At 37.9% G+C, this 18,075-nt stretch overlaps 2 protein-coding genes across 7 annotated transcripts in view; one reads left to right on the forward strand and one right to left on the reverse strand.

Moving 5' to 3' along the window:
* The window catches only part of APBA2 (amyloid beta precursor protein binding family A member 2), a 90,315-nt gene that overhangs the window by 65,728 nt on the left and 6,512 nt on the right, over nt 1-18,075 (reverse strand). The window lies entirely within an intron of this gene.
* MPHOSPH10 (M-phase phosphoprotein 10) overlaps nt 1-18,075 on the forward strand; it is a 45,582-nt gene that overhangs the window by 1,062 nt on the left and 26,445 nt on the right. Inside the window, exon 2 of one of the 2 annotated variants that reach the window (XM_048956426.1) lies at nt 16,410-16,503. In XM_048956426.1, coding sequence (XP_048812383.1) covers nt 16,457-16,503 — 47 coding nt within the window. In that variant the 5' untranslated portion in view covers nt 16,410-16,456. Of the gene's footprint in view, nt 1-16,328; nt 16,504-18,075 lie in introns of those variants that run through there. The other variant, XM_048956427.1, reaches the window with a different exon arrangement.

The raw sequence follows: 18,075 nt of genomic DNA on the forward strand, positions 1-18,075 counted from the left end.
TACTGCATTGCAAGTATATTACTACGTTGTTTTATTATAATGTCCTTGCGATCTACAATTACAGAGCAGTTAATTTTCTCAAGCCCTTTACACAGTAAGGCTTAGAAGTACGGCAAAACTTGGCTGCAGTAAGATTCAACCTTTGGGATCAGTGCCAAAAGGTGGCAGCAAGCTGATGTACCACTGCACCATACTGCAGCAATTTTCTACGTCTCACCACAGAACCAAGAATGTGTGCTGAATGAATAAGTAGCATTCCAACACCAGCATTTACAGAAATGCTGCCAGGCTTCCTAGCAAATCTGATTTGATGAACAACCCCATGGATTTCAGTCAAATAAAACTCTAGCAATTATGTTTCTTAAAGGTCAAAGAGGGAATAAGTTTATATTTTTGGAATGAGAAAGGTCTGCTGTCTTGGCAGAAGAGACCTGTTCACCCTCTTTTTAAGGCATGAAGTAAGAAAGGAATCACCAGAACAGAGGACTAGTGGTACTACCATAGAGGACAAATAGAGGTTACTATGCCAAGGTGTTGCACAAAGACATAATTATCCAAGAATACAAAGAAAATTAAAAAAAAAAATTAACCCTAGTAAATAAATAGTAGAGAGTATGTGGGAATTTCTTGTCCAAAATATAATGTTTATTTGTAGTTTTCTACAGTAATCCTGAGCAACCCAGAACTCATAGAATAAATATATATCTCAAGTAGAATATGAATAATAAATTCTGAGTCTATTATTATGAGTAATCTGGGGAATGGAGAGGGTTCAGGAAGACATAAATTGTTCCTGAGTTACAGATAAAAATAAAAGGCATTTTATTTCTGATCAGCTACTCCATCTGAGTGAAAGACAGATCAAGACAGAAATTTATACTTTTATTGTGCTGATTCACAGGAGTCCTGAGTGGATTCCTGGAACACTTTCAGACCCTACCCGAACAAGCAAACATATCTGTTTGTTTCTATTTTAAGTCATCTTAAAATATTTAAACGTTTCCATGAGAATTTTGCCTGTCTAGGGGCAGCATGTGGACTTCTCACAAGAATTATCAAGAAAACGAAGTAAAACTTCTCCTGAAGGTATCATGTCTGATGCTGACATTGATTGTGTAAGGTGCTAACTACCTTAAGTAAGTGTCAAGGTATCTTCAGGGCAAGTACTTAATAATGCCCATGATAAAACAAACGTACTCCTTTTTATGCAGTAAACAGGCTCTGCTCTACTCATATTTTTGGGAAAGAAAAACCCAACAAAAAGTGATGTGAAGACAGCCTTTATCCCTCCATCAATTTAAAGAATTCTAAAGGTTTCCACTTAATCCCAAAATAGATTATAAGTTACACATAAATTACTAGATGATCTTATTGGTCTTTCCAACCTTAAAGATCCTATGATGCTATGATTCTACTTCTTCTTACAACGCTCTGTTTGTTGGTACTGGCTGCAACTTCCTTTAGTGATGCTTTATGAAAAAGTACATGCTGGTATATTACTTGTACATATAAAATAAATCCTATTTATTTTTCCTCTAAGTTTATGTAAAAATTTGACAGTGCCAACTTCTTAACTTTTATTTGACATTGTCACATGAGATATGTTTTGTGTTAGCTTAAATTCATAAGATCCTTTGCTTGAAGAAAGATCTCAAAATCTGTAATTACCACCTTACAACTCTGTTCAATTCCTGCATGAAAAAAGACAGACTTCATTCTATTATTTATGCTTGGGAGATGAACAGACATTTTCCTGCTTGTGCCAACAAGCGAACACCTACTTGTTTCCTTTGATTCTGAAAAAAGTGCTTGGAGAAACCCAGAATACCAGGCTGGCTTAATTTGTATGCTAAACTCAATATTTCATTTAAATACTCCACTCTGAGGTCCCAGGTGCTAACAGAACATCAACATTTTGGTTCTGCAAAATTAAGCTAGTCTTCTTATTTCTCCCCCAGAAAGAACAAAACATTTTTCAGATAATAGGAGAAAATGAGGATAATAGTTGTCCATTAGCCAATGTTTGTACAGTGCCATGAAGATGAAGAACTCCTAGCGTTTTCATCACCATATGTTTTCATCCGTTTCGTTAGCTGCAGCATGGAGAACAAAATCAATAGACTGTACAGTATCTAAGGGCTTCAGGCTTCAGCAAATAAAACATCAAGCTCTGAAAACGGAAGCAAGATCTCCTACAAGAAAAAGATGCAGATATATGACAATTCCTTGAAATAGTTTATCTTTATTTCACCACTGGCATATTTATTCCTGGGTGATTGGGACTAATTTTTTCTCACTCATTAGTGAAATTACTGGATTTAATTTGAATTTACACTGAGTATATGGCTCACTCATTACATTCCCAATTGTAGTTTCTTTTTCAATTCATTGATTGTTGTTAAGATACATTTCAGCAGGGACTCTCCTACAGAATATGTATTGCCAACAAAGGCACATGTATGAACAAAAGAAACAAAAATGAATTTACAGTATGCTGACACTGACTGCATCTATCAGATGACATACTGGTAATGGTAACCAGCATTTTACCTATTGTTAGGAAAAGCACTTTACAATTTGACTTACATCCACTCTCAGTATAAAAGCAATGTAAATTTTAACAGTAAACAAACCCTGATCAATCTGTTAAGTTCTCTGATTACTATACTGCAGGGGAACACATATGGCATAAACGTGCACTTCATCAAACTGCTGTTTTCTCAATACACAAGTCATGCAGACAATGTCTGGAAACAAATATGTCCACCTTTTATAATAACTGTTACATTATCTTAACAAGGATGGCTCTTAAACATACCACAGCACAAGAACATTTAAGGAGCATGTATTTCGTTGTAATGTAGTCTCTCACTTGAACACGTCTAGTTTTATCATCACTAAACTTTAACTGCAGATCAGCATAATTGGAGCTTGAATTGTATTTCAAATTCTTTAAGGATCACATGGAGCTGCCTGGAGACACTACAGCTTACAGTTTGCTTTACTGTCACTTTTCTAAATGCCATGGCATCCCTCTTTATGCTATCATGGACTTCCCTTCCCTGTAGGTCATGACAGCATTCTGGTACAAAGAACTATGTCTGTACCAAAGGCCTCACATTTCCTCTTTTTTAGGGCAGTTTGTACAATCTATCCCATTATCATCAGTTTTACAACAATGAAGTTTGCTGAGAAATGAACACAGACAAAATTATATATAAAAGGATACTTAAAGTCAATACATAATGGAACTTAAGTGAAAATTTAAAATAAATTAATTAGCATGCTTATTACTTTCCAGAGATCAATTATTTCATAAATAGTGCTGGAGGCATGGATTTGAATTTTAACTGAAGTGAAAAGGACGGAGGTGAAATAATACAGAAAGACTTTAGAAATAAACTAAGAAAAAACAGCTTCCTATATATCACTCAAGGGTTAGTAAATGCATGCTTGTATACATTATGTGAAAGGACAGATATTAAACTATAAAAACACAATTAGTTCTCTTCCATCGGTTCTAAGTAACTCTGAATACATCATCGGTTATTTTGTAGCATATTAGGATTATCATGCGACGTCTTTCTAAATCCACTTAAAAATGTTCCTGTTTGCCTCTAATCCAAATTACTGTAGTCACTGCAGATTTCATGCAGCTAGGCAAAGACAATTCTACTTGATCAGTTCAACTTTAAACCATAGTGACACAAACGATCTATCCTTACTTATTTTTATTTGCCTTCTCTGCTCCAACTGCAGCCCAAAACACCATTATTGTGTGAAGCAGCAGCCCAGGGAACAACCATTTCATAGGTCTGCACAGAAGGACTGGAGCATCTTATTAAAAATAAATGTTATTGCTTCAGCAATGAAAAAGCCCAGCCCTGCAAATTCTTACCTACATGAATAGTGTCACCTTTATTATACTAGCAGTAAAACTGAAGGCTCTAGAATTGCTCAATGGATTTAGGATTAACTACCTATCTGTGGACTGAAGTCCCAAACCTAGTGTTTTCTAATCTTGAAAGATTATCTTTTCATCCAAAACCACAATTATGACAGCTATTTTGAAGAAATAAAACAGCTGCTGCTCCGCATATAAAATGCCTATATATCACTGGCTACAGACAATAAATGAAACACTGGAAAAATCCACTGCATTATACCCCAAACTGCTCCTGTTTATGCTCAGAGTGGCACTAAAATAAGTGTTGATGTTTTATCACTGCTGTGCAGGTCTACAAATCTGCATCAGACTTGATCATACTGCATGACAAATGAGAATGTGTTTCCAATTCTGGGCCAGCCTGATGTACCACAACTATACTATAGCAAAAAAAGCATATCATGTTTGTTTAGGACAAGCCTGATCTAAGATTTTTACTGTACTTTTTCACCTTTCATTTAAGCTTACATGAATTTAAGATCTTTCCTCAAAATTATTTATCGGTGAAATCCTGACATGATGCAGAGGAGTTAGCTGAATAACCCTGTAAAGACACTTTTTAGCATGAGTGCTGCTGGCTTTTTTACATCTGCAGAGAGCACTAAGGTTTCAGTGGAGTTATGGAAACAGCCTTAGAGTAGCTGATTAGAGAGAATCAACATAGGAGAGCATATTTTAAAAAAGCTAGTATGTTACGAGCAAGCAAAACAGATAGCTGTATATGTCTAAAATGTATTTCAAACTGATCTACTAAGAAATAAATTTTTTTGTGGAATTAGAATAGAAGTATGACTAGCAAGAAAATTATAGGTCACACAAAAGCAGCATAATAGCACCAATGTGTAAACCACATGAAAAAAGATATATTCCGGAAGTAACAGCAGTGTGCACTGCAGGCATTTAACTCCCCTCTTACTATGAGATCAAAGTCTGTACTGAGGATATACACAATTAGCACTGTCTTCTAAAAGAAAATACAGCAAACAAAACAGTCAGAAGAGTGGGAAAAGAAGTATGGTAGCTCTTGTCCACTTTAAGAGATAAAGGACAACAAAAATGTTCCCATTCCAAAGCAACAGAATCTGTTTCTTTAGGATAGAGGTAAAACTGTATGGGAGATTCTACAACCTTCCTCTTGCTCTCTGAAAGAATTAAAGGACTCTTTCCAATTGAAAGTAAAGGTATTTCCACAATAACAGTAACTGATGCTCTGCAATTAGCTGGGCTGAATCCACTGATCAATTCAATACAGCTTAACTGGTGAAATAATGGCAAAAGAAAAGCCTGGTCTGCACAGCGCTTTGCACCTGAAATCAACAACTACAGTAGCACTGGATCCCTTCTCAGACTACATGCAGCAGGGCTGGGGTCCTTCCCACACATGCCTACTTCAAGAGGGCTTCAGTTTAGTACTCCTAAATCATTTGATATGCTCTTTATGTCACTATTCTTGATAGCACTTTTCCCACAGGTGGAAGAATCCAAGAATAGTTTCAACTAAAGATGGTGGCAGTGAAACTGGATTACAGGACTGAGTCAAAAGCTATCGGAGTTTTCTGCCATGATCTCTATCTATTAGATCTACAATGTCTGACAGATAGAGGTTTTTAGAACTAATTACTGGACCTGCTCCTGCCTCTTCCTGAAGCTAACAGCCAACCCCAATCAGTTATGTCCTTAATGTAACTGTATGTCTTTGCCACAGAGATAAATTAAGGATGACACATTTCATATCAGGCTATATCTGACCCTGTGACACTGAATTCATTAGGAAAAATGAACATCAGAATTCATTAGATAGCCTGAAAAGCCTAACATTTTTCTTTTAAAATTATTACGGTTTAAAAACAAAACCCAAACTCCCAAACAGTTTCAGTGCAGAGCAGGCATGTGTGCACAACCATAAATAACTGGAGCTATACCTGAGGCACAGATGTTTCAAACCCAGATGAAGAGGCTGGCCCAAGAGCACCTCTTTTCCATACATACACATAAGCAGATGAGATTTGTTTGTTCACTTTTTAGCTCTGTATATGTAAGAGGACATATTCTTGTGTTTCTCTGGATTTCATTTGATAACTGTGTATCAGATGATTATTGGAATTCACATACATGTCCTTGTGGTATTTTTCTGAAGGTTCTTCCTAGGTGACAAAACCTAATTATTCTTAAGGTCACTACTGGATGTAGTTTTTTAGAACAGTCAATGGCAGCAATCATGGTATTATTTCAGGTGTACCTACTGGTTGTAGTTATTTGGCTATTTCCTCACCTTTCTAATAAAGAAACAAAAATTTGTTTTGTTCTAAATCAGAGAAGGTTGGAAACAGCATAATAAGATGTGACAGGTTACAGCAAAAGTCAACTCTTGAGACTTCTTTTATTTCCCCATGCCAAACTTGAAGATATTGTGAATTCAAATCCTCTGTGCTAGTCATAAAATTTTAATTAGCTAAACTAAAATTACTGGTACTTTTTACCACTGTTCTTATCTATTTCTTAAACTACTAGATTTAGCACCACCAGAATAAATTGCAGATTGCAAAAGGTCACCACCTGTATGTTAACACTTCCACTTCTGCCTACACGTGAGCATTCTGTGAAGCTTGATTATAATTAATCAGTAATCTAGTCTCTTATTTCTGACTGCCAAGTGATAAATTAACTATTAGCTACAATCACAGATGGAATATTAATTTCTACAGTGCCCTAGGGGTAATTCTGTATGTAGTACAAGATGCCTCATGAATGGATCTGATTCAAAGCTTTAGTAGAACTATGAAACAAAGCAGAGCAAATCTAGTCAGAATCAGCTGCAGCTATATTAAAACCAAAGTTACCCACATCAGCAATTTTAGTAAGCAGCTCTGAGATACATAAGAACTTAAATTTAGATATCACATGAAAAGATGAATTCCTCTTTCAAACAATCGAACTTAAGCACCTTTGTTTGCAAAGCATTAGTATTACCCAGAGGTTTGTGAAAGACAGTTTGACTTTCAAGGTTGAAATATGTTCTCTAAGGACATCACTGTATGTATGTTGTGCAATGGGGAAAGTTCTAGTAGGGAAATAATTGGTTTTTCCCTAGTTGCTCCGCAGTACACACTGAAGCATCTCTCTACACTCAAGAGCAGCAGATGGATCCAGAGGTTCTGCCTCTGGTTTTGCCTGTTTTTCAGCTTCATATTTGCCACAGGCTTCATCTTGCAGCATCTCTCAGATTTCTAGTGCATGAAAATGACCTTTGCACAGGTGCAGAAATATATTCAGCTGTCTTCTTTCCCTATAGTCTTTTTCATGGTTTCTCTGCATTTTTCTAGCCTTTGAATGTTGTACAAGACAGAGAAAGTATTATTTTTTAATAGTGAAGGCAGGAAGTTCCATAAAATATTAACAATTCAGTGGCACTTGGAAGTAGCAAAATACACTTCAGATGTATTACATTGCATCAGTTTTTCAAAGACTATAGAAAACTGAATAAAGCAGGAGTTCCTAGTTAGACTATAAGAGAATGCAGCCTCTTTGTAAAGTGCTAGCCTGTATTTTGGTAGCTTACTGCAACCCAGCACAGAATTATCCAGTCAAGGCACCTGGTCATCTGACTACAAATTATTTGAGTCTTGAGTCTATCAGCAATCCAGAATGGCATTCACAGCACTAGAAATACAGCATGAGAAAATGCTTGAATAGGAAGAATAGGATGAAAATCTCCGAGAAAGAAACAGTTATTTCAAACTTGTAAAAGAATATTACTAATTATTATGAAGCATTCCCTCCATAGAAATTTAAATTCCTTTTTCATTTTGCAATCAATCACTGCAGCATACATAACATAATTTCAAGCTTTAATTATAAAAGAATAGGCAATGTGCTTTGAAAACAGGGTAAAGATGTAGCCAGTTTAGACATTTCAAGCAAGACTCATATTGTGAGTTCACCTTTGTTGTTGCATTTTAACATCTTAAGCATTCTGTATTATGGGAGGTTATCACTTATTGCACAGCAACTCTAAGAGAGCTGCTGTTCTCTGTGGACCTAACTCTCTGGCACAATCTGATATGAAATAGCAGAGCAGATGAGAAGCCTAGCAACAAATGGTGGCAGGGGAAAGCAACTACCAGCACTGACTGCCAGACCTACACAACTAAGGAATAATGCCCAGAAGGGAAAGAACAGCATCACTTGACAGCTCATACCTAGATTACACACAGAAGTACTTCTATACCACAGTGTATTGCATGGAGCTCCCCCTACAGAAATATGAATGGCTTTTTTGCACAAAGTGTAAAATCTCATTAGCTACTGCAACCCCATTTACAGTCATTTAGGTACCATGAGCTTTTGATGGAAAACCCCATCACATCTGCATTTACAACCTCTGCCAAAGCTCAGGGTCTTGTTAGGCTCACAGAGCACAGGTTTGATTTCTTTGTTACTAGCTGAAAGATTTTTGAAAGGATGAAGCATTGGCTGTGTGCTAGAGAGCTGCCTTCAGCTGATGTCCTTTAGGAAGGCTTATCCTGAATTTATCAGCAGAGGGCACAAGAAAGCAGCACTCTTCTGCAGTCATGAAAAAACAAAGGGATAGCTCACTAGGTCTCTCCCCAACAAGCCACTGGGTTAGTGTTGTCTTAAAAAATAAAACAACACTGGACCAACTATATATCAAGCCTATATCATTTTGGTTGAGTAAACCCTAACAGTTCAACTGAGATATTACTCATGATACTACTAACTTCAGGATGCTTCAAATATTCAGATATTTGAAAACCTCAGTGCCTGAAGATGAGTATTCATAAATTTCAAATGAAAGAACTAGTTCCTAGTAGTATCAAGCAACATATTGGCAGATATTAAATCCTACTGCATAAATAATCTGATTAGAATCATAGAATCACCAAGGTTGGAAAAGACCTCCAAGATCAAACAGTCCAACCATCTACCTACCACCAGTAATTCCTCACTGAACTGTGTCCCTTGGTACAACATCTAAACTTTAAACCTGTACTTGTGAAACCTAACAGCATTTACTTTGAATTTTCAAAACTATGTGTCCCTTACGCTCGATGTAAAACAATTTAACTAAGCAAGAAAACGTTGAGAAGCAAGGTAGGCTAAATGCTCTTCACTGGTAGGTTTCTGGATGCAGAGGATCTTGGCAGAATTTATTTGATTTATCTGTAAAGGAAAAAAGGCTACTATAAAACAGCTTGCAATGCAAAGTTCAACATATTATGCTATGCAGTCTTTCCCAATTGTAGACCACTCCCTTCTGAGAGGAAAACAGGGCCTGATACGCTGGACCCTACCTACAGGGAAGTGTGCAGCCTCCCTGAGGCCCAGGTTAGGGAGACATTGCTAGGAAGCTCCCTGGTCTGGTACTTCAACTTACCTGACAGTTGCTGGAAATACAATACAGCAGAGAAGAAGCAGTTTAGGAGGTTCCTGGAGTGTGTGGAAGATACCAGAGGAACCACCTTGCTGTTTACAAGCAGAGAAAGACTTGTGGGAGACATGGTGGTTGGAAGCTGCCTTGGGCATAGTGACCACAAAATGATAATTGTCTATTCTTGGTGAAGTCAGGAGAGAGATCAACAAAACTGCCACACTGGACTTGCAGAGGGCACGACTTAGAACTGTTTATGGCATTGGTGTGGAGAGTCCCTTGCAGAGTCAGTGCTTAAGGGCAAAGGGGTCCAGAAAGGCTGGACATTCCTCAAGAGGGAAATCTTAAAGGCACAATAATAGACTGTCGTGACAGTGTGCCATAAGATGAGCTGCTGGGAAAGAAGACCCATCTGGCTGAACAGGGAGCTTTTGCTGAGATTCTAGTAAAAAGAGTTTACCACCTTTGGAAGAAGGGATGGGCAACTTGGGAAGAGTACAAGGATGTTGTTAGGATACGCAGGCAGAGGGAAAATTAGAGAAGTAAAAGCCCAGCAAGAAGGAGGAAACAGCCCCTCACTACAAGAAAGACGCTGTGGCCCTGGAGCATGCCCAGAGAAGGGCAATGAAGTTGGTGAAGGATCTGGAGCACAAGTCTTATGGGGAGCAGCTGAAGGAACTGCAATTGTATATTCTGGAGGAGGCTCAGGGGAGACCTTGTCACCCCCCACAACTCCTTGAAAGGAAGTTGTAGCAAGGTGGGAGTCATACTCTTCTCCCAGTGTGCTGTAGTTTCTGGTTCTCTGCAGCTTATATTTACATCCTGCAGATAGAGCTTTCAGTTTCCAGAAACACAGAAAGCACTTATACAGATCACAGAATGGCTTGGGTTGGAAGGGATCTCAAGGATCATCAAGTTCCAACCCCCCTGTTACTGGCAGGGTTGCCAACCACTAGATCAAGTACTAGATCAGATTGCACAGGGCCACAGCCTGTCCTTAAGCACCTCAAGGGATGAGGCATCCACAACCTCTCTGGGCAGCCTGTTCCAGCACCTCACCACTCTCTCAGTAAAAAACTTCCCCCTAACATCTAATCTAAGTCTCCTCTCCCTTAATTTAAAACCACTGCCCCTTGTCCTACCACTATCTATCCTTGTAAAAAGTTGATTTCCCTCATGTTTGTAAGCTTCCTTTAAAGATTGGAAGGCTGCAGCGTGGTCTGCCCACAACCTTCTCTTTTCTAGGCTGAACAAGCAGACTTCCTTCAGCCTGTCTTCACAGGAGAGGTGGTCCAGCCCTCTAATCATCATGCTCTCCTCTGGAGATTCAAATTTGTTATGAGAGCAGTAAATGCCCTGTATATTTAAGGATTGGGACCTTATAACTCTAACAGAAGGAGGTAATTAGTAAGGTAAAAGGTTAAAGAAAGCTTATTTTCAATTCTACTGAAGTATCTATTTCAAAATGTTATTGTAGTATTGTGTTAGAAAAATTGGGCCCACCCAGACTAGATTTTTCTGAGATTGTGAAGTGTTTTTACAGTTGTATGACCAATGCAAAGAATGACATTTGAAAAAAGTCTTGCATCACCAAGTGGTGACTACTCTACTCAGATTTCTACCCATGAAATTGCAAAACCAGATAGGGATTTTATTGTTTTGGAGAACTGAGCCTGTTACTTGTTTTTCCTCACTCAATATTCTTATTGCCTGAACAGAAGATTTCAAAGCTTTGTTTCTTCTCTGATGCTACATAAAGAACAAAAAGCATTCATCACTCATTGAATAAGCACTTTGAAATTTTTGCTAACTTCCCAAACATGCCACTTCTCTCTGGGAAGCGATGGATTTGAGTGGAGTGGCAGATACAGCTGTTGAAGCATTATGGATTCTATTTGTCTTTGGCTGGAAGACAGGGTCAGAGCCAAGTACCAATTTTAAGAAAGTCTTGAGCTCTGAGAAAGAAAACTTACCTGATGTCAAGTGCTCTGCAGATTGTAGTGATTACAATAAAAGACCACTCAGCTGTTTGGAAAATAATGAAATGCCTTCATGAGTGGTTCAAAATGAAGGGTACAAAAGAACTTAAAGGGTGAAGCAAAATACTGTGAACAGATTGTTCATCCTTTGGGATAGAAGAGAATGTTACCATTAAATGTAACACATGCAAGGTATAAAACAAAGTATGCAATTAGCCTGCCATTAAAAGATTCTTTCTTTAGACTGCCTGCTCTGGCTTGAAAAAAGTTTTCAGTGAAGGTGGAGAGAATATTTCTCAAAAATCCACAGGCAAAATTCAAGTTAAATCCTTGATGGAACAGACTTCGTATACTTACAATGTAGGCATAAACACTGTTATTTCAAAGCAGCTACTTAAAGCCAGGAAGTCAGATGCCATTAGCTGCCTGGGTTCTGATGCACAAGTCTTCTTATCCCATCAGATTCTAACAGCTTGTAGAGCAGAAGGGAACCATGGGGATCTCATCTAGCTGGAGTTGTTGAATACTAGAAAACTAGGCTTGCTCAGAAAAAGCAGAATGACAAAATACTGGCTTACTCCTGATCTTGGATGGTTCTGGTAAGGAAAGGAAGGGGATGAATATTTATTAAAATCTTGATTATCTTCAAAAGGGCATCCCGCTTTTATGTGCCTTCTGCAGCTATACAGCGGATTCCATATGATTCAAGGAAAAAGCACCAAGTCTGAGAGGTTAAACCCCATTAGATGAATAACTTCCGAGCACAGCTCCTCTGCAATCAACAGTCTGCTCAAAGGCTGAGGGAGCATTCATTTCCCTTTAGACCTCCATGAAGACAGTGAATGTTTATTTCATTTCTGCCAAGTCATTATAGGGAAAGCAACTTGAAACACTGGAGACTGTAGATCCTGCTCTCTATAGTGTGGTAAAGCTGAAATACTGTTAAAGCAAACATAAATACAAACATTAGACAGAAATTGTAGATCAGACTGGCATACGTTTTTGGTATTCTATACTATGACTTTTATACCTTTTTAGAGCACATCTTGGACAGTTTTTGTATGCATGTCCTAATTTCTTCAGCAAAGTTCAGGAGACAGTACCATGGTGGCTCTTCTTGTGCTTTGCTAGAGATGGGAATGTTGAGAATTCTTGTTATCTGGTAAAATTCTAACTATCAGAGATTTTCAGCTTATTTTTGTGGCTAGGTTTGGAGTAGGTGGTTTGGTTTTTTTCTTTTTTTTTCCTATATCTCAAACTTGAGTGAGTCTGTCTGTAACTGAAGATATAAAAGTTTGCACATCTGTGGACAGAGTTTCTGTATTAGTTATTGACAAACTAAGTAGGTATCAGTACAGTTCAGAACAAGAAGAAAACTGAACACTGTTAAGCAATTCCAAAAAGCATTAATGCACCTTCAGCCATTCTCCTTAGTAAAAGTACTCTGTGGTTGAACAGCATGCAGTGTCAGGATTAACTAGGTCAGCAGTTGGTGTCAACACAAGTTTTGTTGAAGGCTGCAAATTAACCTGACTGCAGCATGCTAATTCAGTAATAGTATGTAAAAAATTGTATGTGAGAGTTCTATAAGATAGAGGGCATTAATCCTGCAGTGCAAGGTTGCTGTACTTCTGTATAAGGGAAGGTTATAGCCGGACACAAGTATGGAAAACAGCTGCGCACAGGAAGTGCTATGCTCCATAACTGCTCATTACCTTATTTGTTTCATACTGGCTATCAAAGGATTAAGATGTATTTTGAGAAATATTAATGAAGCTTTAGAGATACATGTATAAGCTTATATGAGAACACGATTTTCCCCTGTATTTTATTTCATTTGTGGCTAGATAATACCTTGCTTGAATGATCATTACATTTCCTAGGCTAGGCTCTTTGATAATACTTCCAGTAATCAATGTTTTTCCTTTCAAAATGAATTGACAGATCACTACCTGAGACATCAAATCAGTACACTTTGGATCATAGCCTGTTTTGTGTCTATCTTTGTATATGCCGTTCAGTATTCTGCCTCTCTCATCACTAGAAATGCAGTAAGCAGATATTAAGCAAAAATCTAAATGGCAATATAAGTATTGCTAATACTTATTTTTCAGTGTTTCGATTATTTGGTCATAAATAGATTGAGTTTTCTTCAGCTGATGCCCTGGACAATATGTGTGTAAGTTCTGGTACAGGCTTAGAACAAGTAATGTCTTGTCTGCAGTTACTTTTATACATGGCACAAATTATGACAGCTGGCAGAATATGATATTTAAAGAACACCTATATAATTGTTCTCATTGAGGCTAATTCCTTTAACAAATGGACAAACTCCTTTTTTTTTTTTTTTTTCCCTGTAATTTAATCAACTAGGCTTAACTTTTCTAAATTTAATCATTCCAATCTGAACCACTACACCGTGGCGGACTCATCCTCCTAACTAGAACGTCTGCTATTACAAGATGACATACAGCTACAGTCCTGCTAGGGTGGGACGTCCTAGGGGACCAAAGTACTTCAGAAAAGTTTGTAGATGTAGCAAAAAAATAAGTCTTGAGATGTTGCTGAGCTGCACCCCGCTCAAATCAAAGGTTGGCCTGCAGCCACCTGAACTTCAAAGACATGTCACTGCCCCTTCATAACCTGAGGTTGACTCCAACTGTAAAACAATAAGATGACCCTGTGCAGACCTTTTCTCGGCTCTCTCAGTGAATTTTGGAAGGCATTTTGTATCCTCTGAGGAAACCTATTTGGTACCATCATTTGTAACCTATCATTGCATGGCTGTAATCGGTTTCTCTGCTATTTGACACCTCTTTTTCAGAGTCAAGCCCTCAATGGTCACATAGTATCTCTCCTGCATTTAATTCTACAACTTCATTTGCTACAGTAACAACAGGCAGCTGGGGCAAACAAACCCCCAAATTTGGTTTATTTTACAGCAGCTCCATTTAATTCAAGATGTTACTGCATTGGTTAGTATAGTTTCAGCTCTGCAGTAAACTTATGACCAGGTGAAAACACTTCAAACTTCACTGTTTAAAAACAGTTTGAGTTTTCCCTGTTCCTTGTCTTAATGACATGAGAGACTGTGGTGTTCAGCGTGCTTCCTGTGATAGGGAGATTGGCATGCGGCTCAGCAAGAGACATCACTGCTGGCCCCCCAGTGGATGGTGTGAAGAAGAAAGCAGAAGTAGGAAGGATTATTGCCGCACTAGCCTGAGGAGGTGACAGTCACTGTGTCAATGGACCAACACATTACAAGCTGTGAACCAGTCAGCTAGGGTGACCCAAGCTAGAGTCACATGCTCATGTGATGTTGTAAGAGAGGCAATCTTAAATGCAATATGGACTTCATTCTGTCAAAAAACAAGATCCATTGTGTCAGGATATGGAAAGCTTGGGAAAGTTATGATCAACAGTGTAATCGTCTGATGTTCCCCAGCCTTGTGATGTTATTTATCAATACCACATCAGGCTACTACATTACCTTAAGTACCAGATTAATTTAATTAGGATTATCATTACACAGATAAAAACATGAAACACTGTGGAGCAATTACTGACAAAACAGCTAGTTCAGAAACTAACTGGTATCATAAAGATAAACACTAACTCAAGTTTATACCACTGAAGTTTCTTAATATTAACCAGCACCTGTTTACTTCCACTACAACTGCTGTAGCATTGCCAATCACGAGGATTCCAAAATTATTTAAAGATGTCATACTGTCCTCAGATGTTTAAAGTACTTATTCACAGTTTTTTCCATTCTTACAGCCAGTGTGAATAGAAACCTGAAGCTAAGATTCTCACACACTAACAGCTGGAACATTAGCCAAACCATGAAATATAACAAGACTCCCAGTACTAAAAAGTGTTATCAAATCTCAGTTCAATGTTGACCGAAGAATAAGGCTAAGATTTTACTAAATTTTGATTTTAAAACTCCAGAATAAATACAGATACGTGCACAGAAAAATACTGTCACAGGGGGACAGCAGTGCTGCAACAACAACAACAACAAAATCAGTTTCCCTCCTTCCAGGCCTTAGGAAGCAAATCACAGATGACTATGGGTCTTTACCACATCAGAATGTAAAATGTCTTTGTACATTTGCTCATGAAGCAAAACATTCCTACACCAAAATGACAGCAAGATATTTGTATGACGGAAAGCTCATTGGTTAACAGTTTGTTCTTTTCATGAATGTTATTGTACAAAGCAGGAACAAGAGTAGGATAGCAACATGGATAAGCCATTAAACATGTTCTGCAGACCTTGGTACTTCTGGCTCAGTCATCAAGCAGGGCAAATGATTTTAGCCAAGTCATTTCAGCATCTCTTTGTCTGTAACACAGGCCCATCAAATTTACTTTCTTTACCCTGACACTTTATGATAAGATGTTCAAAAGCTAAATTTCACCTATTACATGTTTGTTGAATACTAAAAGGGCCAAATATCAGCAGAAAGACATGCTCTGGAGATAATAAATTATCACTGCACAAAGGTGTAATAGAACTGCTAAAAACCCTAAGGTGTTCTCTTTCCAAATACTGAAAACAGCAAGTATCTCAACACACAATTTTGGTGTCACTTCAGGAAGAAGAGACAGAGCTTTCCACCCACCACTGAAAGCCCAAAGAAAAACCCTTTATTACAATGTTTAAAAAAGACTTAAAAACACACTACTGCTTCTACACTGGTATTGCCATAGCAAGTCTTCCAACAAGAAAGCCTTCATAATATTGAAATAAATAATGCAATGCAATTCAGTATTTACTAGGAGTGCTCCTCTCTGTTGCTCACTTCATACCACTGATGCAGCACTAAGCATGACACTTCTAGTTACCAACAGAACTGTTTCTGCCTATCATCCACTATGCCACAGCTCTTATCTCCTGGGCCATAGTATGTCAAATACTTCTACATAATTAAAGCCACACTGATTGACTGGCTAATAATATCACAAGGATAAGCTGCTTTTTAAAGCTTCCATATCTTTAATCAAGAGTCATGTTCCAGTACCACAAGCTTGTGCATCTAAAGAATTGTGTGTATGTATTTAAAAAACATTCTTTTTTTGTCCACAGCTGAACAATGACAAGAAAATATCATTATCCTCTGATTTCCCTGTGTGATGATAAATCATGGACTCTACGAAGGATGGAAGAGGCACTTACTGAGGTAGGCAAAATGCACGTTTTCATTAAGTGTGGAAATTACAATTTATATTCCTCTCTTGACATAAACCTTTATTGCACAGACCCTTATCAGATTGTGTTGCTTCATCCATCTCTGGGATTTCTGATGTTGCGGTGGGCTTTATTTAGTGATTAAAAAACAAACCAAACAAAAAAACATCTGCAGAAGTCAGAAATGTATGATGAAATGAATAACAAGGTTTATGGCTTATCAGGTTATTTATATTTTAATGTACTGTAATGCTAGTAGTTCATTCTCTTTAAATGTAAATCTGTTAAGGGTAAATTTAAATATGAAGGCAAGCAATTCTGGTAGCATGGCAACAACTTGCTATGCTGCTAAGTAAGAATTTGGATCCAAGGCAAGCCTTTGCTTCTTTCCCATCCTGGATCAGTTTATAACAGTGGAAATATTTGTGTTCTTTGTGAGACTGCACTTACAGTTACTCCTACATTGGAAACAATGAGCATTAGATAGTGGGATAGAACTTGCACCCTCATTCAAGACAGTCCAGCAATCATGGCACCTTGTAGCAAGTAGTGTCAAATCTCTGTAAACCCTTCTGGCCCAGAAAATTGCAGTCAGGGTGGCCATCCTTAATAGAAAAGCTACAGATTAGAACAAAACATTAAAAAGTAAAAAAAAAAAAAATCCCTCATTCCCATGAGAGAGATTTAGTGTGTATTTGGTAGCTGTAAAGCAATCTTCCTTCTGAATGGGAAACAAGCAATTCCATTTCCAGGTATTCACTCTGATGTGTTGAAAGGGCACCCTTATTGGCTATAAGAGTATGAGTTTTGATGCCTATTTCAAAATTTGACTAAAGCAAAAGGGTTCAATTTCCCTTGCATTGAAGTGTTATTTCTGTGGTAGCTAATACCAGTGATTCTAGAGAGTAATGGCAACAACTTGGTATCATTTTGCTCTTGTTGAAATCAATCAAACAAACAAACAACAAAAACTATGCCATTCCAGAACAGAATCTTGTCTGTACAGCTGTTCTTTTTAGTTGCTCCAGTCTCTTCAGTAACCATGCACTCAGTTAGGAATATATCACATTTTGCTGGGGCAGGAGAAGGCAAAATTAACTAGCACTTCTGAGACTCCTAAGACAGGCTAACCAGTGAAGTGCAGCAGAGGATGTTAATTTTGAACAGCACAGTGGGAGACAAAAACTCCATGCAAACACCCTTGTTTCTGTCTAATGCATGAAGGTAGCAAACACATGGGAGGGCTGTGGGAGAATCCTATTTTATTTAGTTTCCTTTCTCTCACATCAAGATTAGCAATTTCACAGAATCTGAACACTGAATACCAAATACAGCTAGTCTTTCTGGGATTATCTTTTGCTTAAATAAGTGCTTTCCTTGTGGAACTTGAGCTTCTCCCCCTGTACTAGAACTTGTACAGTGGCGGGGGAAAAAGAGCTGTGTAGTGTAAAAATACTTGGCTAAATGGTTGGATGTACTTGAGAACAAAAAAGAAAAGAAAGGCATAGAGGCTGAATTTTTTATTGCTTGGTAGTTGGTTATTCTGGTTAAATGCATCTAACAC

The sequence above is a fragment of the Lagopus muta genome, chromosome 10 (genome assembly GCF_023343835.1).
Source record: "Lagopus muta isolate bLagMut1 chromosome 10, bLagMut1 primary, whole genome shotgun sequence".
In the NCBI taxonomy this organism is placed as follows: Eukaryota; Metazoa; Chordata; class Aves; order Galliformes; family Phasianidae; genus Lagopus; species Lagopus muta.